This window comes from Eutrigla gurnardus (genome assembly GCF_963514095.1).
Source record: "Eutrigla gurnardus genome assembly, chromosome: 17".
Classification (NCBI taxonomy): Eukaryota; Metazoa; Chordata; class Actinopteri; order Perciformes; family Triglidae; genus Eutrigla; species Eutrigla gurnardus.
The window spans coordinates 13,747,614-13,769,942 of NC_139928.1; the positions used below are offsets into that span (position 1 = coordinate 13,747,614).

At 41.1% G+C, this 22,329-nt stretch overlaps 3 protein-coding genes across 3 annotated transcripts; 2 read left to right on the top strand and 1 right to left on the bottom strand.

Annotated features, from left to right (window-relative positions):
* The first annotated feature begins 1,055 nt into the window (after window positions 1–1,055).
* Window positions 1,056–7,885, top strand: pabpc1b (poly A binding protein, cytoplasmic 1 b). Its single transcript, XM_084032497.1, has 14 exons — window positions 1,056–1,830; window positions 3,216–3,409; window positions 3,835–3,950; window positions 4,113–4,252; window positions 4,390–4,484; window positions 4,559–4,696; window positions 5,028–5,123; window positions 5,238–5,604; window positions 5,689–5,799; window positions 5,928–6,070; window positions 6,188–6,272; window positions 6,498–6,628; window positions 6,873–6,972; window positions 7,504–7,885. Exons 1-13 carry the CDS (start codon window positions 1,638–1,640, stop codon window positions 6,963–6,965), a joined length of 1,902 nt encoding a protein of 633 aa, XP_083888623.1. The 5' UTR covers window positions 1,056–1,637; the 3' UTR covers window positions 6,966–6,972; window positions 7,504–7,885.
* A 115-nt stretch (window positions 7,886–8,000) lies between these two features.
* Window positions 8,001–10,391, bottom strand: LOC311027961 (type-4 ice-structuring protein LS-12-like). Its single transcript, XM_084032185.1, has 4 exons — window positions 10,285–10,391; window positions 8,686–8,754; window positions 8,455–8,578; window positions 8,001–8,348 (listed from the first exon to the last, which is right to left on the bottom strand). Exons 1-4 carry the CDS (start codon window positions 10,367–10,369, stop codon window positions 8,135–8,137), a joined length of 492 nt encoding a protein of 163 aa, XP_083888311.1. The 5' UTR covers window positions 10,370–10,391; the 3' UTR covers window positions 8,001–8,134.
* Window positions 10,392–14,384: 3,993 nt separating this feature from the next.
* Window positions 14,385–22,243, top strand: lix1l (limb and CNS expressed 1 like). The gene is made up of 6 exons (XM_084032381.1): window positions 14,385–14,913; window positions 17,084–17,247; window positions 17,574–17,714; window positions 18,033–18,128; window positions 18,537–18,614; window positions 19,154–22,243. Exons 1-6 carry the CDS (start codon window positions 14,574–14,576, stop codon window positions 19,403–19,405), a joined length of 1,071 nt encoding a protein of 356 aa, XP_083888507.1. The 5' UTR covers window positions 14,385–14,573; the 3' UTR covers window positions 19,406–22,243.
* The last annotated feature ends 86 nt before the right edge of the window (window positions 22,244–22,329 follow it).

Below are 22,329 nucleotides of genomic sequence, written 5' to 3' on the forward strand. Positions count from 1 at the left end.
AAGCTACAACCTTTTATTCTCTCTCAAATCGAGACTGACGTGGGACAAAAAAACATTTATTTGTAATGTTAGAATCATACAGTTTGATATATAATAATGAAACAAAATATGTGATGCTGCTATACTACTAAAAGACCAGTAAGATGATAAAAGTACTGAAGTTTATTGAAGAAACGTCATTACCTCCCTTGGTTTCGGTGAATTGAAAATTAAAATAAAGTACCCAAGGCTGCCAAGTTTTATTTTTAGATCGAGGCAAGCTTCTTTCCACTGACAACACTGCCATCTGCAGATGGACATGGCTTTGTGGTGCATGTAGATGTGCCATTTTATCTCTCCACACAAATCTAGAAATTATTTGTCCGACCCATACAGAGAAAAAAAATGATCTGACTATAAACCTCTTAACTCACATGAGATGACAAGGTGTTACTGTAAAACCAATCTATTTATTCTCACAGCCAACACTAATATCTGTGAAATCAGGGACATTTGTGAGCATTTTCTCTGATCAAATGACCTTTAAATACTAAAAAAAATCTAGTGGAGTGAGTGATGTGGCTCTGTCTTCCACGCAGATAACAGCTGATAAGGCACATAAAGCATGCGCTACACAGCATTTAAAGGCTAAACGTCATACTTGTGTAGGGGAAAATGTGTTTTTTAGAGTGAAGAATGTGTGATGCATTCCTGCTTATCATACTTGCTAAATGGCGCAGCACACGAGGAGCGTGGTGTCGCTGTGTTGCAGTCAGACGTCATACCTAAAGCATGACAAGCCCATGACATTCCAGAGATGACGGGCCGCCTGTACATCCTTACCACTGCGGAAGATTCCACGTCGTCTCCATGCAGCACCGTGAAACAATTGACTCATTGTGGTCACACAAGTTCAGCCCCTTAACAATACGTTTTAACATGATTTCATCATCATGCGTACAGTTGTGGTCAACGCCCCTTTGTTGACTTTTTTCAACGATACCGGGAGGTGATTGGTCCATTTCGGTGACGCGCCCACTGGTATATATGAGACGACTTCCCCGCGACTACCCTCCCCTCAACCCCGGCTGACAGTGCTGTGTGAGTGCGTGTGTGCTCCTGAGCTCGCTCGGCACACATTCTATAAAAAAAATAAAAATACAAAAAAAATTCAAAACATTTAAAAAAAACAACTAAAAAATCTTTTTCCCCCCACCCCTTCTTTTATTTTTGTAACAACGGTGAAGCTGGAGTAGACATTCGAGGACTGGACGGTAACGTACGCGAAGGGGCTGACTAACGTTAAAATCGAACGACACATTTTTTCCTCAGTCGACGTGTTACTGGTACAGAAGCGAAGCTAAGTGACGTTAATTTGCTTTTAACATTGCGTGTCACGTTTGATTGGCGGTTTTAATCTCGTTAGAGGTCAACATTGGGCCATTTTAACACGTTCGTTTTTTATAAATTTTAGTCAAAAGCCTCCCAACTGACGAGCCTGACGGTCGTTAACGTTCACCATCGACATTCTGCCCCCGAACTGACGTGTGCCGTTAAGGGAACCAAACATTCACACTGTCGCCGAAAACTTTTTCCCCCCGTCAAGACAACCAGGCTTCGTCCGCGTACTCCTTTGCTAGCTTCTGCGGCCAACGGCAATGAACCCCAGTGCTCCCAGTTACCCCATGGCGTCCCTGTACGTCGGGGATCTGCATCAAGATGTGACCGAGGCCATGCTGTACGAGAAATTCAGCCCAGCCGGAGCCATCCTATCGATCCGCGTCTGCAGGGACATGATCACCCGGCGTTCCCTCGGATACGCCTACGTCAACTTCCAACAGCCAGCGGACGGTAGGTGATTCTGTTAACTACCGGGTAGAATGTGTACATGTGTTTTGCTTTAAATGACAGTCGGTGACAAGTGAAAGCTAGTCTAGTTCCACTACACGTGACTGCGGCCGACATGTTGTTGGTAGGGTCTCCTCAGTTGAACCTCCCCAGCGGTGGCGTAGCACGAAAGCACCACGTCCGTCCGCCCTGCCCTGTCTTTGCCCTGCCCGGCCCAGTAATGTAGCAGTGTGCTGCTAACTGCCAGCTACTCGATGCTTCGTTATCTCCGTCCTGTCAGGACAACACCCTAAACTGTTTCTCCCCCAAAGTGCTGACACGACAGTTTCATCACATCTCTCCCAGAATCCTCGCCTATCAGCTGTGTTGCTGTGCTTCATCTTTAAATGTATAGAATAAAAAAAATAGTGTCATGTCAGTCAGGCATTCCCTAGAAGCCAAAAATCCAACCTCCACCAAACATTTTCTGCATTCCCCTTGATAAGAACACAGGTCTGCATTACTTTTTTTCTTGGGTGTGTTTCTCTGTTTTAATGGAGATAACGGTCTCTCTTGAGGCTTTACCCACTAATGGTCTTAGCATGGGATGTCTGATTATCCTCTGTCATGCTGCATATTGATTTATTTCCTCGTCATTAAAATGGAACATGTTATATTTTCTCAAACTAACTACAGGAATGTCATCTTTTTGTGGTTAACCCACATAATTAAAATCCTGATCAAATGTACTCACAAGAATCTCACATTGTAGGTATATATTGAGATATTTGCCGACCTCACTTAGTATTATTTTAAAGTTAACCGATGATTGAAGTCCTATCATAGTCGAATCTGTCTTCAGATCCGGGTATTTGCTGGTTGGTCCAATATGAATATGTCAACTTGGTCTCTGGTTCATTTGGGTGAACATTTCTTACATTTTCTACTATCAAACCATATCAATAATTAAATTAATATACTATAATCATCATATTTATCATCAGATTAGCCCCTAGAACAAGCTTCTTTTATTATTGAGTTATTTCAATGAATAATTCTTAGCAAATTTGCCCTGGCCTGAGATGGCAAGCTGCCAGAGATTGCTAATGCAGTGGTGCTGACATACTTGTTATTAAAGGCCCCGGTTTGCAACACTAGAACAGGGACAGTAAAGGAATGGCGAGGGCAACGGCCTGAAAGGATGGCGACACCTTGAGGATCAGCAGATGTAAAACAAATTAAAATAAAATAAAAATTTGGGGGTAAAATTGGGTCATCTGTCTCTTTAGAAACTTGAATTGTGTTATTTGTTTTTTCCTTAAGCAATAGAACCTGTAGATTATCTGTCATATACAACACAAGATTTGGATCCCAAATAACCTAACCGCTGCCCGTGTTCCTTCCCTCAGCTGAGCGTGCGCTGGACACCATGAACTTTGACGTGATCAAGGGGCGGCCTGTCCGCATCATGTGGTCGCAGCGTGATCCGTCTCTGAGAAAGAGCGGCGTGGGAAACATCTTCATCAAGAATCTTGACAAGTCCATCGACAACAAAGCTCTATACGACACCTTCTCTGCTTTTGGCAACATCCTGTCGTGCAAGGTAAAAGACGAGTGGCCCACTCCCACTCTTGTTGTATCCAACCTGAAACTGGGAGGGTCAACTGTTGTTGTTATGCGACAGCATCGTCAGGGCAGGCATCATTTGCATGCGTGTGCTTTTGTTCTTGAGTAGTTTTCACTATAGATACACGAAAGACCCTCTCCCTAACTCACCCCGCCCCCAACAGTTTGTTTTCCGTGCCCTGTGCCCTTAAACCAAGTAATGAATTTGTATGTCATTTAATATTAGAAATGTCAACTGTATATTGTTTCCCAGAGCAGCTCTGCAACACATTTTATAAACATGGGACGTAATGGATAAAATGGGAGATGGGGTTTTAAAAGTCACCACAGTTGAAGAGATTAGTTTAATAAACTGCATGTGTGTGTGTGGCTTCAAAGCAGCATGTGTTTTCTTTCTCTAAGGTGGTTTGTGACGAGAATGGCTCTAAAGGCTACGGCTTTGTGCATTTTGAGACTCAGGAGGCAGCTGAACGAGCCATTGAGAAAATGAATGGCATGCTGCTCAATGACCGTAAAGTGTAAGTGAATGTTTAAACTTGTTTTTAACTATGGTATGTACTAATGTTTGAAATGGAGGGGGGGGGGGGGGGGATTAATACTACACATGGTCTGATTTAAAGGTTGCACAATGATGCTTGAGCACTTTCAGCAAAGTTGCTAAAAGTCAAATTTCAATGCAGATTTGTTGGTCGCTTCAAATCTCGCAAAGAGCGGGAGGCTGAGCTGGGTGCCCGAGCCAAGGAGTTTACAAATGTCTATGTCAAAAACTTTGGTGAAGACATGGATGATGAGAAGCTGAGGGAAGTCTTCAATAAATATGGTCAGTCACAGTGTTCATATTTCAAAATGGCTCAAATACTAATTCTGCTCCTGCGCGAGCACAGTGTGTTGATCCTCTGCAGTAAAACATTATGGGGGAAAATGTAGTGACTAAACATAATCTCTTCTGTTGTCAAGGAAACTCGATGAGTATCCGTGTCATGACCGATGACAATGGAAAGTCTCGAGGCTTCGGGTTTGTCAGCTTTGAGCGGCACGAGGATGCCCAGAAGGTAAGAGTTGTACCAGCCTCCTGGAAATGCCACTTGTCCTGCCCCTTATTGATTTAGCATCTTGTTTTTCGCAGGCAGTGGATGAGATGAACGGGAAGGAGTTTAACGGCAAGCTCATCTACGTCGGCCGTGCCCAGAAGAAAGTGGAGCGACAAACGGAACTCAAGCGCAAATTCGAGCAAATGAAACAAGACCGCATGACTCGCTACCAGGTCGACTTCCTATTAAATTCACAAGAAATTCTCATGTAGTATTGCATCATCCTTTCAGTATCTCCTTTCAATCGACCCCTTCAGTGACATCGTCTGGTCAGGAATGTTGAAAGACTGCAGCTTTGTCAAATTCAGTGCTCCCTCCTCATTAGGTTGCACTGGCCAAAATGGCTGCGACAGTAACTCTGTAATTCATGGGCCCCACATTTCTTCAACATGGATTCTGGGGATAAATATGTATTACAGACAAATGCGTTAAATCAACAATTAAGGGACCTTTTCCAGTTTATATTACCTATATTAACCTATATTACATTTGTCTTATCTTTAGGGTGTCAACTTGTACGTAAAGAACCTTGACGATGGAATCGACGACGAACGTCTGCGAAAGGAGTTCACTCCATTTGGCACCATAACCAGCGCCAAGGTAGGAGATCAGCTTTTTACTTGCCTTCTGTAACTAAAAGATGTCTGAGAAACCGCTTTCATATACCAGTGTCCAGATTAATTAGTGGGTTTCACTCGACTCTCTCACTCTCAGGTCATGATGGAGGGAGGACGCAGCAAAGGATTCGGCTTTGTCTGCTTCTCGTCCCCAGAGGAGGCCACCAAGGCGGTGACGGAAATGAATGGACGCATTGTCGCAACCAAGCCGTTGTATGTGGCCCTGGCCCAGCGGAAAGAGGAGCGCCAAGCCCACCTGACCAACCAGTACATGCAGCGCATGGCCAGTGTACGTGCAGTGCCAAACCCAGTCATCAATCCCTACCAACCAGCCCCACCCTCTGGCTACTTCATGGCAGCCATACCTCAGGCTCAGAACCGTGCTGCTTACTACCCAGCTGCTGGGCAAATGGCCCAGCTCCGCCCGAGCCCACGCTGGGCCACTCAAGGTGTCCGGCCACAACGTGAGTATCTCGTTTGTTTAAGCTGACCTTCCATCATCTGTAATTATAAAAAGATGTGAAGCCACTATGTTTTTTTCATCATAGACTTCCAGAACATGCCGGGTGCTATGCGTCCCTCAGCACCACGCCCTCAGACCTTCGGTGCCATGCGGCCGGCCTCCCAGGTGCCCCGCATGATGTCCGCCCAGCGTGTCGGTCAGTCAATTATACTAAATTTCTAGTCCGTCTTAACCTCAAATATAGTTCAATTGTATGCGGCTTCTTCTCGCGTCTTTGTGTTTATGCGTTTGTTTCCTGATCACCGTTGGCTCCTGTTTCAACAGCTCAGACCATGGGCCCCCGACCTGCCAGTGCAGCTGCTGCAGCAGCAGCTCCTGTGCGTGGAGTCCCTCAGTACAAATATGCCGCAGGAGTTCGCAATCCCCAGCAGCATATAACTGCTCAACCACAAGTCCCCATGCAGCAGGTAACAATGCACCTTTCTTTGTTAGGCTAACTACTACTGACCGATTATGCCCTCCCTGTGAGGAAAAAGCTCAGTTTGGATGTGCTTTAAACATTTTCCTTCCGTCCCTCCCCACAGCCTGCTGTCCATGTTCAGGGACAGGAGCCTCTGACAGCCTCCATGCTGGCCGCTGCTCCACCACAGGAACAGAAGCAGATGCTGGGTAAGTGTCGGCAACATCTCTTCATGACCAGACTCCTTGTTAGCTTAACACTCATTCCCTGCCTCAGTTTGTACAATACCATTTCAACTTCATGTCAAAAATGTGCTACCTCTATTCCCAGCCAAGAAGACCATACCCCCACTATACCTTCTGTGCTCTATATTGTGTATAAAACTGCCGAGTGATAAATACACTGTGTTATATCCTCTTTTCTTACCCCCCCAGGTGAGCGTCTTTTTCCTCTGATTCAGAACATGCACCCAAGCATGGCAGGGAAGATCACTGGCATGTTGCTGGAAATTGACAACTCAGAACTGCTACACATGCTGGAGTCCCCAGAGTCCCTCCGCTCCAAGGTAAAGTACCGTAGTTCATTAATATTGACAACTTGCCTTTTGGTTGTTTCTCTGAAGAGCTCACCAAGACTTACTATTAAAAGGATGAGGAAGTGCAGAGAGTTCTTTCTGTTCTTAATATAAATCTCCCAGGAAACATTTCCAGTGCAAGCATCTTGTATCAGCTTAGCAGTCATTTTTAAGATGCAGGAACCCACCATAATGTTCTGCTGTTTTTTTACATTTAATATCTTGATCTTTGCAGGTAGATGAGGCTGTGGCTGTGCTTCAAGCCCACCAGGCTAAGGAAGCCGCTCAGAAGACCGTCACAAATTCAGCTGGTGTCCCGAATGTCTAAACTAAAGGTATGACAAATTTCCCAGAGCTGCTTTTACAATGAGAGGACAGCTCTGACAGGATGTGTGTGATGACACTGCCACTGCTTTTAAATCCTAGCAGTTGTGTATTTAATGGTGCTAAATTCCAATTTCAGAGCACGTCTAAGGATTGCACCTAACTGTGCTAACGGTAAAAACAGAAAAAGTGCTGACAGAGTGGTTTGTGGGGAGGGGGCGGCGTCAATGTTTCCGCGGCAGCGCTTTGGGCCGTAATGGCATTAGTGCAGTCGAGAGCAGTGGCCATTAGCTAGCCAGTGGGGCGCTCACACACTGGGACTCGCATGCACCAACACTGCAAGGAAGACTGGACCGGCTACATTTACAAAGCACAGAGAAATCTGTGACTATAAAACACACATTCTCTGCTCAGGAGGCCACTGCTCATATATTTACATAGAACATAGTTGTTTGCTGCTTTTAATGGACTGAATTTAGAATTAAGCACTTTTATCAGTACTAATAATATCACTGATTGTATTTTTTTTGTTGTTTTCACAGGAGTGGGGAACTCCGAGACTAGCTTCACCGGTGGATTTTAACAGTGAATAAAATGAAAATACATAAAACAAAGTAAAAGAAGTTAAATGATACATTAAAAAAATACCAATGGAAACAAGTCTCCGGCCAGGCCTATAATGAACAGAAACACCAGGCCTGGTTTGCAGAGTTAAAAAGAGAAAATACACAAAAAGAGAAAAAGTTAAAATAAAAAATGACCAGTTGATGAGGGGTTTTAGAGAGTTCTATGACAAAATAAGATTGAAAGCATTCCTTTCTGCAGTTTTATCCCTTTTAATTGTTTGAATGTTTGGGCTGTGGAAGCCTGTTGTGAAATTTCCCTTGCCCTTTGCTTGCTTGAATAAAAATTATTAAAATAAAACATGTCTGTTATTGGCCGTTAGTGAAATTACAGATGATGACAATAAGTCTGTTTCTATCACTCGTATTAAGGTGATTATGGTAAGTGCGTATACGGACAAATGAAATTGACACAGTTTAGTTGTGTTTCGAGTTTTAATTGCACTTTGGGACAAAGGTGATACTGTCAACCACTGAAACACATCTTAGCTGTCCGATGTAAGGTGGTGGTTTGGTGGCACATTTACATCTTTTGGAAAGATCCGCTTGTTTAGTTGGCAATGGCCAGGGTCTGATCTGTCAGCCTCTTGAGGAGTGCCTCCATCTGCTGCTGGAAGCTATCAATCTGGGGCTTCAGCTGAGCCTGCACGTTGGCAGCCAGTGGCTTGATCTGCTCCTCCACATTGGTGGCCACAGTCCTCAGCTGCTCCTGAATTTGAGAGACCATGGGCTCCAGCTGGGTTTTCCTGTCTTCCACGAAGGTCCTGTGGGGTAGAATACAATGAACCACCATTTGACCTTCAAATTACTGCTATCTCTCTTGGTATCATGTGTCCTGTGCTGGAGCTGTCAAGATTTCTATGTACTCACTGAGCCTGGTTTGCCAGATCCTGGTTTTGCATAAGCTCAGTCATGTCCTGAACCAGCTTGGTCTTCATCTGCTCAAAGTATTGACCGAGCCTTTCAAGATCGAGAGCATCTTGTGCAAAGCTTCCTGTGAATTGCCCAAGACACCAAAAGTCAATAGTTAACTATTGATAAACAAAATATTTGCTCAAGTACTCAAATTTGTGGAAGTTGAAGTAAATGTGAAGGTCAAACCTTGTGCCAGAGCAAGCAGGACAACGGTTGCGACGAGGGAGAACTTCATGGTTGCTGGGTGGAGAGGACCTACAAAAACAGGCAGTATTTCATTATTCTGTACGGCTGATGATGATATTATTATTGTCATCATATCCATGCTGACTGAAACTCATCCCCCCCAGAATGTGAATAGCAAGGTCTCCTGTTGCTCAATGAGTTGACTCATTGATAAATGTTTTCCCATTTTCTAGAAACCCTGGCTTTTTCATCGTGACGTAATAAAATAAATATTTTTGTCAAGGTGTGTGTTTGTCCAAACATGCATCACCTTGTAAACTTTAACCGGCTTATCAGTGATGTTGTGTCAACAGCTCCAAAGTGAACCTTGAGTTTTCAGTAATTTAATCACAGATATCCGTTACCAAGGTGACTAAATTAACCTCTATGCTTTATTGCTTTGAAACGAGCAGAAAAATACTTTTTTTAACGACAGTTTTTAATTTGTAATACGATATTCTATAGTGTATGAAGAGAAGGCTTATTTTCAGAAATTAAGAATTCCAATACTTTATATGCATGGCCCTGGAAGGTTTAATCAATATTATTGAACATGAGCTACGCTCTCTGTCAGACCCAGGACCCAGAGAAGTAAGTCTCAAACTGGTGATGTTGAGAAGTCTGTATGGACAGTGAGTGGGAGGCTGGACCCACAGAATGGTTTTTTTCTCTTTCTATATACAAATTAGCTTTATTCTGTACTGTTCTCGGCTCTGAAACAGAAACTGTACTAAATATACTCAACAATTCATACTTTCTTCAACAATTCATTCTTTCCAAATTAATTGTCAATGACGCAGTTCTTCACTTTGTACTTGTTCACCTCACAGATTTAAGTTTTAGCACTCTAGTTCTTGGATTTGGGAGAGAGTGTTCACGTTTACCATCAATTTTTAACTATATTTTATGGTTTTAGACCATAGGAATAATATGTATGAATTTTGAAAATGGACGTAATTCTCCTTTAAGTGCCTGGGCTTGAATGAAGACATAGTTTTCCTCTTTAACATTAAGAAGATATGTTATTATTACTCATAACATATAAATAGGAACTAATCCCTTGTTTTTCGAGGTAATTAGCCTATACTTGGTATCACTAAGCTGCTTTAAATACAGTGAACTTCTCAAGTGTCATTAATTAATTCTTTAAGTTTGAGGGAAAATCAAATTAACAATAAATCTAAGTGTGTTGCTGCTTTTGAGCTTTGTCTCCCAAGAACATCTGATTATGAAACAAAACTAAGAAAGTTAAGTTACTGTTTACAAACCTTTAAATAAGGCCACTTAATTAGATTAATATGATCAAAAGAATAAATTGAAAGGGCTTATGACATAATTTTTACATCAAAGTATAACACTTAAAAGAAAATGATAAAACTTGATCAATCTGTTCCCCTATTTAATCTATAAGCAACACAAATTTTACTTTCAAAAAGAAACATTTCAGTCCTAAGTCTAGTAACAGTTGGTAATTTTACATTCAAGGAATTTAGAAGTTGTCTCAGTGTTTCAAAGGTAGTTTAGCCCTTTAAGAAAAGAGATGAACAGATTTAGACTCACCTGTACCGCAGGACGATGTGGACACGATGGTGCCTTCTTGTCGGACTCTCACTCTTTTTATAGTCCGGCACGGTGATGCAGCCATGGCCTAATCTGATTGGACAAGATAAAGACACAAAACATCATTGCATGTTTGTGCAAATCAATGACCCTTGTTGCTCACGCTGCCACCTGGACAAACTAAACCAAAGTCCACCAGGACCTCTGTTCAACATGAGTGTGTATCTTATCATTTTGATTAAATAAGACGCTTAATCAACTGTAGCAGCAATGCCATTATAACAGTGAGGCCACGCCAAAATCATCATTTTTAATGAGTAGTATTATTATTATTGATTGATTGGTGTGTTTACATGTAGCAAACTAGGCTGAAAATGATGCAGTATGTGGCAGTGTTCCATGGTACATGCCCCGATGAATATAAACATTCATTCAAATATAAGAAAGAAGATAGTGTGGATAGAATATAAGTGTGGCCATAAAATGTTTGCTTTATGTCACAAGAATTTATTATCACTCCTCTGGGATTATTGTCAGGCATTAAAAGCACAAATATACAGATTGACATATCATAACTGATGAATGGATTGGCACAAAAGACAAAAGTGTCCAAACAACTCCACTGCCATGGAATTTGGTCCAAACATGCCATCCCCCAGGATGAATTGTAATGACCTTAGTGAACCCATGAGTCAGATCAACATTTCAATCAGTCCAAATACCTGTGAAACAAATGATATTCACATCAGCCTCAGCTGTGTTTTGTGTTGAAATACAACTTAACTAAACTAAAACTAAAAAGGTTAAAATGGTAAATATTATAGGCATGTTAGCATGCTGACTTTAGTATTTAGCTCAAATCATGTGCTTAAGTACAGAGAGCTGCTCACATGGCGTTTTTATACTTAAGCATTCATTACGAGGATTTAATACAAAAACCTTTCTTTTGACTGTGACTTAATGGAATTAAAAAAATATTCTCGAAAAAGAAAGTAGGAGTTTTATTTCTAAACAATGCTCTATAAAAATGTCACAGTCAGCTGTCCTTTAGGGTGAAGTATGACGACACTCAATCATGTGGATGTAACCCTTCTACCTTTGGGTTACATCCAACGGGATGTTACAGTCTATCTTTATGGCTGTTGTAAAGTCATTAATAGTCAGCCCGCTCCACCCTAGTCAGTCATAAACAAATCAAAAAAGGGGAAAATGGGAATATGCTGAAATACGTGAGCAGTGAACATAAACAACACAAGCTGTTTAATAAAACTTAAGGGACAAGCTTGTGACTCTCTTTTCATCTAGTGGGAAAGCCCTGGGCTGGAGTTTTTAAAAGTCAGACTCTAAAGCTTAGATCAAAACCAGATGTGGGAATGTATTCTCTCTGTCCAGTTTCACCACTGGCCCAGACTCTCCTGGTGGAAACAGCTTAAGTTGGTTACATCTCTCAAACCCATCCTCTAAAAATGAAAAAAAAAGAAGAAAGAAAATGAGCTGGTATGCAAGGCATGCAAGGATGACAGACTTGAGGACCTCACATTGCAGCAGGAGGAGGAAGCGTTAAGGACAGTTTGGTAGAGAAAATGAGAAAACACCAAGCTGAATCATAGTTTTGTTGAACATTAACTGGGGACAAAGGAAGCAGAAATAAAATGGAAAGAGAGAGAATAAAAGCCCTAAAAGGTGTTATCACATCGAAACATGAAGTGGATAGTAAGTAAGTAAAAGTACCAATACCCTACTGAAAAAAAACGTTATAATCCTTTATTCAAACCCCTTCTTAAGTGACAGTACATAAGTATTATCAGCAAATTGTCTGTGAATGTTCTCAACATCCAGGTCGTAATCCAGAACTGAAGCAATATCCAGTTGCCTGCGATAAAGCTTTCAAAAATTATAAGCAAAGTGTACTTAAATCATCGAAAGTAAAAGTACGCTTTCTGCAAAAAAAAACCTGCGACATGTGTTATATTACATGATTATATTGTTACTGATGCAGTATGTGTAAGCAGTATTTCACTGTTGTAGATGGTTGAGGTGGAGCTAGTTTGAACTAGTTAGTCCAGTTCCTGACCTAGGGGTCAGATGATTAATGTGGCCAGAAAGTAGAAAAAAACAAAGTTGTGCAACACACATTATTTAACACTCATTGAAAGTTGCTCCAACTTCTGCTTTTTTTAGTGAACTATTGGAGCATTCTCCTTATTTTGGCTTCAAACTGTTATATAACTGAAACCATCTGAGAGGTTTGGAGGAGAAATGTTATTTAGATGGAACTGCTGACAAATCATAGACATCCAAATTGTAACAAGAACAGCTGCCAGGCGAATAGGGGATGAAAAAAAGCACAATATTTGAGTCACTGTGAAATGTGATGACGTAGTTAATATAATGGAAAATCTCAAGTAAAAAAAGTAAATGTCCTCCCCACCACAGGTCAGTTTACTGCAATGAACACAACAGTTCGTTAGATAGTTATATGGTTACTAATTTGATCAACAGTGAGGCCAAACCAAATTTTTTCACAGTCCCTGCGTCTACTCAAATTAGTTAAAAATGCATTTTTGCTGATCCAACTTTAAAAAAAAAGAAGATATATTCAATGGCTCCTCAATTCCTCATCTGCAGTCCACTGGCCTCAAACCAGACCACAGAAAGAATGAAAAATTACACAAGCTCCAGAAAGTCATAAAAAAACATTGAGGAAACTCAAGAGGAGGTCCCATTTCCTCTTCAAGTCTTTGGTGGTCCAGCAATCCAAAGTTAAACCAAGTTATTTCAAACTTTCATTGTCTGTTTTCGAAGGAGGATCATCATTGTTTTCGCCCTCGTATGGAGTAAATTGAGTGACTCCGCTTCCAAGTTTTAATCACATGCTTCAGGCTGCTGAGCTGTAAACCCACACTGTAGTTGTACTCTGTAGGAGCCAGAGAACAGTGGAGGCTCAGATTTCTTGGCTGGATATTTCTTTGACTTTCCACTGCTGCATTCATGTGCTAGAGAAAATGTCGGAATTTTGACAACAGCATGCATATAACTGAACCACATACCACAGAGAGGGAGGAAAGATGCCCAAGTCACCAAAATGTGACATTTAGGAGTTTGTTCTTCTGTAAAGCATTACACTTCAGTATCTATTTTTTCTTCTGTGCCACTTGACCATTAAAAGGGTAATTGGGTACGCTAGTACATTGTCAGTTTCTATTACCAATAAGTAAATGCATTAGGCACATTTACAAATGCATTTATAATTGAGTCAAATATGAATGTTTTTTTCAAAACCGGGCCATTCTTAGAGTCCCAGCACAAACAAACTTCCATCAGAAATCTCCAGTGATTAGCTTAAAGTTGTAATATTCTGCTATGTGATGTAATTTAGCTCATCTATAGGTTTTTACTGGCACTACACCTTCTATCACAAACTGTAGACTTTTGTAATATTATGTCATCCTCATGTATGTAAATGTTGGTGCATAAAACAATTAGAAAAACCTTTTAATGGAGGAGTTCAATCCAATACAACAGTCCCAATATTTATGGCCTCAACACTTATAGTTGAATCAAATCTCTTCTGACCATAATGTCAACAACACATTTAACACTAAAAAAACTAAATCAGTGGCAAGGTCAAAGTCAAGGTTACTATTATATTATCGATCACCACTGTTCAGGCTCGTGGGAAGGGGGGTCTGGAGCCGATCCCAGCTGACATTGGGGCGAAGGCAGGATACACCCTGTATCCCCAGTCTATCCCAGGACTGACATGTAGAGACAACCATGCATTTGCCTCAAATGGATTTACAATATTTACTGTTTTAAAACACTCTAAACATAGACACTCAATTTGGATAAGGAAAAAATTACACACACACAAACATAAACACAGGTTATCTCAATTGACAGACATTATCATAAATTATATTAAAAATATATCCATAAAATATTTTAGCAAAGCAATAGATAAAAACACTCGCACTAAATGACTAAAAAGAAATCGTGTATTGTGTGATAGGTCTTTAACTAGGAAGCTGTAGGGTCCGTGGGGTCCGTGAAGGCATCATTTGACTGACAATCCTGCAGTCTAATCCAGAGAGTGAGGATGCACAGCGGCGGAGATATGTGTCGAATGAACGTCGGCTAAGTACTTCTTCTTCCCGCTGTGATTGACAAAACCCTGCCAACAATTTGTTCATCCAGCCCCCCGAAGACCAGTTTTGAACCTCAAACCGTCGGGTTGACCGCTACGATTTTAATCCAGACCGGGACTTCGCAGACGTTACGTTGGGACAATGGAATCTAACGTTATGCCGGACAGTATCCGCCCTCAGAGGCTACAGCCAGGCATTGGATTCGGTTCGGGACCGACCGGGACACTCCGCTCCTCTCTCCGGCCCGGGGTTACGGTCCCCATCGCGCCGCTGTTGCCCTCCCCGGCCTCGCTGGCCGCTTCGTGCGGGCCTCCTCCGCCGCCGCCTCCGCTGCAGTTCCACAGCCTGTACGGCGGGCTCGGAGCGGGGCTGGGGCCGGGGGCCACCGGGCACTGTAACCCGGGGAACCCGGCGGTGTTGAAGGAGGCGGTGGAGGCGGTGGTCCGCAGCTTCGCCAAACACACGCAAGGTTACGGCAGAGGTAACGTCCAGCGGTGGTAATGCTGTGTGTTAACGTGGAGATAATATGTGTCATATTGTTCAGATTATACTCGGGAGTTATGAAGAGCAGAAAAGCCACTTTGAGCTGCGCCATTTGTTTGGAAGTGGATTAGCAACACAAGAAAACCCCATGCTACATTCCTGTGAAATACATGCTTGGCCACATTGTGTTGAATATACCGACTTTATATGGTTTTACCTCGTGTTATGGTTGTTTTGATCAGATGCAATGTCATCATAATGTTGGTTTCTCGAATTGAAGTTTTCCTTTGATATTTACACACTTATACTAACACTGGCTTCAATCACTTATTCGTGGGATTAAGTCCCTAAACCCTGGGGGGATTACTTTTACAAACAATACGCTTTTACACTATCAACTTGTTTTACATTGGACACTACTGGTCCTGTGATGAAAACTGTACAAACATCAATAACAGAGGGAACGCAGGGACTTTCTTCATTATCAACTTTTATACTGAGCACATTTTTATTTTTATAATAAAAAATATCCAGACTATAGGCAACCTCCTAGGAAGTATTGCCAGATGGTATGTAATCTGCACAACATACTTTTTTATTTTAGGAAAAAACATGAATATATATATATATACACACACACCAAAAGCTGCTTTAATGCTGGTTGTTACATACAAGTGTTCCTGTTTACTGCTAATAGGATTTATTTCCAAAAGATTGGCCCCATGTGCTCCTGACTAACTAAATCTTCCCTCCTCTATCCCATTTAGGCTACTTAATAGAGTCAGCACTATGAAAAATCTGTTTTTTTTTTTATCTTGTGGTTCAAATTTTGTGATTTAATCAGAAAATGTGTTAGGTGATGTATTGCATGTATATGGAAAGGCTTTTACAGTTTTCCTGTGATATAATTATAATTAGGCCATTACCAGGAAATGAAAAGGCTTGACGTTGACATAAAACCAAAGAGTCTTAAGAATATTAACACAAGTAATTTACTTCTATAGAGTTCTGGTTTATTTTATTCTTATTTCACTTCCATGTTTGATGTCAATAATAGTGTATTTTTAGTTTTCCCCTGATACATTTGTCAGATATGTGCTGATAGATACCAGACCACTGCCGGGTTGTGGGTTTGAGTCTGGGCCAGCACCATTGCCACATGTCTTCCTCCATTATCTCCTAATATTTCCTGTCTTTATGTTTTATCAGTGAACCATTTTAGATGCTCAAAAATAACTTTGTCAGGGTCTGATTTCAGTTTGTTGAGCCTACTTTGGGTTGCCCCTGATTTAAGGAAACAAATCTATATTTCAGTAGAATAAATTGCATATTCTGTACATCCCATTGGCTCATCATACATCTAACACCAGCTCAAGTTAACCGTTTAAAGGATACATATGATAAAGAATAAAGAGTGTTTATGCTTTTTACAAAGTGGATTAATATGGGTTTGTTGTGAAAAGTAATATCACCAAGCAACTTTCACTGTTAATACTACTTACATTACTGTATTCAATAGCACACAAGACATTATAACAGTTTAAAGTAAGCATTTTACTTTTACAGACAATAAACTAACAGTGTTGGTTGGGTTGTAGTTTAAGGATTTACATATCTGACGTCAAACTCTATCTCCGCTCCTTTAAAGTGGCCTCATTAGTCACAAAGCTGCAGCAATAATACGCACTGATGGGGCTCCAGACTCTGTATGCGAATGAGAAGAAGGCTGCTCGTGTTGGTATCAAAGAGTCAGAGCTCAGCAGGAAAGAGCTGGGAGCTAACAGGAGTCAACCAGCCCTGAATAATGTTGGCTGCGCTCACGTCTCCCTGCAGATCCCAAACCAAATAATCCTCTCTGACTCAGCCGCACATTTTTACTGCTTTTCTTTGTTGTTGTTTCCTTTCGGGGGACAGTGATTTAACGTTCTCACATGAGCATGAGGGATTTTTCTTTAAGCAGCAGAGGTGGTGTAGAATTTCCCCCGAAGGAGCCACCTTAATGTTTTCAGGAAAAAACCTCTGGCATCCTTGAGATGACCTTCCTCCCACCCCTTTCCCACCGATCTTTGTGTTTTTGTGTAGAGAGGATGTTGCCGAACACTAATGGCACTTTAGAGAGTGGTGATAGACCACACTGATGCGCCTCCTTTTATCTCTGTGCCTTCCAGTAAACGTGGTGGAAGCCTTACAGGAGTTTTGGCAGATGAAGCTTACCAGAGGCGCCGACCTGCGGAACGGAGCGCTGGTTGTTTATGAAATGGTCCCATCCAGCAGCCCTCCATACGTTTGCTATGTCAGCCTACCCGGGGGCAGCTGCTTTGGAAGTTTCCAGGTACTGTGTCTGCATTTTCCTCAACATGACTGGGATCAGTTCATCACAGAGATGGAGTTTTATTGGATTTTGATATTCGGTGTGTGTTGGAAAAACCCATGATGCAGTAGGATTAGTGTAAGAAAAGTGCCATGTTACAAGCTCACAAAGCTCTGACTTGTAACCACAACTTACCAAATATGGATGCAAGACTGTAAAACAGCAAATTAAAGTCTGTGCACACTGTTTCTAACTTTACTCGACATAAACACTGGTTTGCTTTATCTCTTTGGCTGCGTATCTGTGTTTTCGGACCACTAATGCATGTTTTCTTCACTGTTTGACAGTTCTGTCCCACCAAGGCAGAGGCAAGACGGAGCGCTGCCAAGATCGCCCTGATGAACTCTGTTTTCAATGAACATCCCTCTCGACGCATCACAGACGACTTCATTGAGAAGAGTGTCAGTGAGGCCCTGGCGTCCTTCAACGTACGTTATGCATCGTACATTACAGAAGGTTGTGTGCTTAAAAGCCAAAGTCACGACGGTGTTATATAGTAGTATAGTATAGTGGCGATATATGAATAAAAATGAAAGACAATTACATTTAATTGGACAGCATATGATGCAAGTCTATGACCTGAACACTTTGGGGAAAAAATCAAGCATCGTTTCTTTCTCGTGTCATACTGCATCAAATATCTCCAACACAGTTTAGATATCCTCATTATTTTCCTATCATTATATCTACCCCAAAAGCCAGTTAAACTCATGCTGACATTAACTAACTGTTGTTGTCGTTACCAGGGAAACAGAGAAGAGGCTGACAATCCCAACACAGGAATCGGTGCATTTCGTTTCATGCTCGAGTCCAACAAAGGAAAATCCATGCTGGAGTTTCAGGTGTGTAAACTGAACGTCTGTCATGTGAAGCACCGTGTTCTGCTCCTAAAACACATCGGGTATAGATAGCATTGGCGAGGTTTAAGCCCAGATGCTCTGTTGAAATGCTTTGCATGCGTTGAACTTGAATATGCTTATATAGAATATAACAAAGATGGAGACCAGATAAATGTTTTAAAGGGATTTCTAGTTTGTATTACTCTAGCATTCCAGCTTGATTTAGTTACTCTACTGGGCTAAGATACAGTCGTTTGAGCCCACATGTGACCTTTTACTAATAGCATGGAAGCCAGAACATCTTAACCTGTTATCTAATTAGAAATACGGAACCTGAAGGCTACATATTGAGTTTCCTGAAGCGAGCTTCATCCCTGTTTCTTGCTGGCTTTGCCCGTGTTTGTGTTTCAGGAGCTGATGACTGTGTTCCAGCTGCTGCACTGGAATGGGAGTCTCAAAGCCATGAGAGAACGACAGTGTTCCCGACAGGTACCGCCATTCACCTCACGGATGGCTTCAGATAGTGCCGTAGTAGTTTTCATCACTGTTCATAAAGTTTCCTAAACAAACAAACTCAGATTGCCGACATGGCATGACTGGTGCAGACAGGTTTTGGGAGTTATCTTCTTGGTCAGCTGACCAAATCAGCTTTTCCCCAGTCTGATACCTTCAACTCAGGCTGTCTGCCAACATCGAGGACAGATTTAATACCAGTGCTCTATTTTCATCACATTTATACATGGTGTGGAATTCAGTGGGATCTATTTTATGTGAGGTAATATGAGGCCAAGGATGGCTGTGCTACTAAAAACTGAGTTGGCAGCCAAAATTTGAATTTTAGAACGAACAAGAAACTATATTTTAATGTAGATCGATTGCATCTGGCAGATACACGATCTCAGATCAGCATGGGTGCCAATATTGCATCTAATTGGAAATATGAGTTTAGTTCTATAAACTACATTTTTGAAATCTCACTATTAAGTCGGAAAGACCACTTAGCTTTCTCTCTCTTGTTTTATTCGCAGGAAGTGCTGGCTCACTATTCCCACCGGGCTCTGGATGATGACATGCGCACCCAGATGGCCGCCGACTGGGTGAACCGAGAACAGAGCGTAGCGAGCACTATCGCGCAGGAGGTGGCGTCGACGGAGCAAGAACTGGAGGACGCCAGGCTGGCGGGGAGAGAACTGCGTTTTTACAAAGAGAAGAAAGATATCCTGATGTTAGCTGTGGGCCAACTCAATGCAGCCAACACCGCCACACTGCCCTCACACTAAACCTGCCGTCCGTTGTGGAAACATGCCTTTTTACGCTCTGTAGGATTCCTGGTAACAGTATTGATTACTCTCTTTGTCTGAACTTTTAGGTTTTTGTATCTTGGCGTGTTTTGTTATGAGGACCAGGCGATCAGGCCTTGACTTACAGTATCTGTCCATGAAACCAACACTATAGCCGTTACCTCTTTGTGCCTAGTGATTACAGAATAACAGCGCTTTTTAAAAAGAAATACCTGTAAACTTGCTTGGCATTCCAACCGACTGGGGTTTACATGTTTCTTTTCATTATTTCATACTGTGTTGACTCCAAGTAGACCTTCAGAGACACAGCCTGCCTTTCATCACTGAATGTATGGGACATAAGTTACTATGACTCATCAAACAAAACACATTTGATCAATGTATGGATCATCAAAGGTCGCTTTTCACATTTTGGGCGTGTTTACTTGCGTAGTATTTTTGACTCAGGCAAGTGAAGGTGGTAAAATATAGTGACGGCAAGGGGATAGAAGAGCCCACCTGAGAATCCCTCCATATGGGTACACAGACTTGTTCTGCCTGTTGTAATGAGAATATAGTTTGAATATGTAGAAATCGCATCCTCAAATAATAGCGGAATTCAAGTAAGCCTTGAAACATACGTATTGGCTCATGTAATCATTTGTGGATACTCTGCTACAATGTCAGCAGGTGACTGATTGCTCTGACAGCAGCTCAGGTTTTTTGAAAAAAAAAAGAAAAAAAAAATATTGCACCATCACTACGTTTTCTTTTTGTTTATAAAGGTGTGCATTGTATTGCTTGGTGATCACGAGACTAGCTGAATGTATATTTTCAGTGTGCTATCGACTTGAGGATCTGCAAAGTGATGCTGTTTAACATTTTAGATTATTGGTTTACTCTTGTGATGCAGGTTGTGTTTGTCATGCGCTCCCTTTAGCGTTTGAAAGAGATTTTGCTTGGCAGACTGAAATGTAGGTCGGGATCTCAGCAGAAACAAAGAATACAGGCGATTGGGGGTGAAATGTGAAATCCCAAAAAATAGTTGAGGAATCTTTTGTTTTTCACAGGCTGACTCATCGTGTTTGAGTCTTTGTAGTTAATACAAAACAGTACCAGCTGTTGTGGTTCATGTTTTTATTTTTTTTTTTGACATAGTGAAAGCAGAATCTGTTTGTTAGCAGTGCTGGTGTATGTCCATGGGCTAAAACGATGTATGTAACTCGCACTTATCACCTTTCAAATGTTTTTTTTTTATGTTGAAGGACCTGATTTTGCTTATACTGTAAATGGGATATGTTTATATTTCTCTATGTATCCTAGTGTATTGTATACATTTCACCCGTGAAGGCATTTCAGTGAGAAGCCTTTTGAAGACCCCATGTAATGGAAGTGAGACTTGAATTGAGGCTTGAGGTTAGATGGAAATGTGGTCAGTGAATTTGAAGCTCAACAGCAGGGCCTGTTCTCACCACTGAATGCTGTTTTGTCAAAAGCAGAAACTGTTTACACTAAATTTGGGGAGACAGCAGATAGGAAACAAAGACGCATAAATGGAGTATAATTAAAGCCAGATCCATTTTTTATTATTTTTATTGCTGCGTCTCTTCCCTGGGATCATTGTGCCTTTGTAAAATTGGTAGCATGCAACAGTTAGACATGTAAAAAAACAACTCAAAAGATGAATTTCATTAACTGAGGTCTTTAAAGGGTGTTCTACTCTGCTTTACAATGTTTTGAAATGTCATGTCAAGTGTTAAATGTATAGATGACATGCGATAAGACTGTTACAATTCTTGAAAGGAATAGTGTAACATTTGGGGGAATTTGCATTTTCACTTTCTGGTCGATATTTAGACAAGAAGATCAATACCACTCTTATATCTGTCCATTAAATTAAGGCTACAACCAGCAGGCTGTTAGCTTAGCTTAGCATAAAGGCAGGAAACTCGGGGGTAGCTTCATAGTTACAGTACAGACATGAAAGTGGTATCAATGTTTTCATCAAACTTTCCACCAGAAAGCAAATAAAATGTCAAACTATTCCTTAAATATATTATATGACATTAGATTATGAAAGATGTATTAAATCGTACTACCTTTGGTATACACTTATAATCATTATATTTTGTTTGTTTGGTACTCAGCTTGCAAAATATGTGTGCAGCGCAAGCAGGAAAAGGTTTCTATGAAATTATTGGCAAAGACCCTGCAGATATCTTCAGTCAATACTGAAAAGTTAAAATAGACATTTGACTTGACACAGTGAACACGTTCACCCCACAGTGTTGCAGCTGGAACCCTTTTATCTCACTTTTTCCCTTTCACTTCTGTTTACTCCTGCTCCAAGAATCTCACCTGCAGATATGATTTCTGAATTCATCAGTGATTGTATTTTCCTACCAACCAATTTCATAGCTGAAATGTAAAAAATATCCTGAATTGTGAGTTTGGTGGGAGGCTTTTATTTTTATTTTTTCCTTCTAATTTAGATGCTTGTTTTGTGTGCGATTTTTGATCACAGCCATTAATCTCAGAGCTCTCTTCTTAAAATGCCTTTGACTTTTCTTTGTGATCATTATCAATGAAGGCTTTTTTAAACAATATATTTTTTGCTATCCATTTTATAAAAAAAAGTGGGCTTTTCATCTTTTGGCTTTGATGCATGATGTGCTGATTGAGTTTTGTTTTTATATGTTTCGTATTCTATACAGTATTGTTTTATAACAGTGTTTCTGAAGGCCCTTATTGTATGTATTTTCTATGAACATTTTGTATTCCATGTTTATACTTTTCGTAGATATATATGATGTAATAAAATGCTCGCACAAATGATTATTAATTGATCTTGTTACTTATTCCGCCGCTGTGTGTGTGTGTGTGTGTAATATATTCTTGAAAACGATTGCAGAGAAATGGAGGAA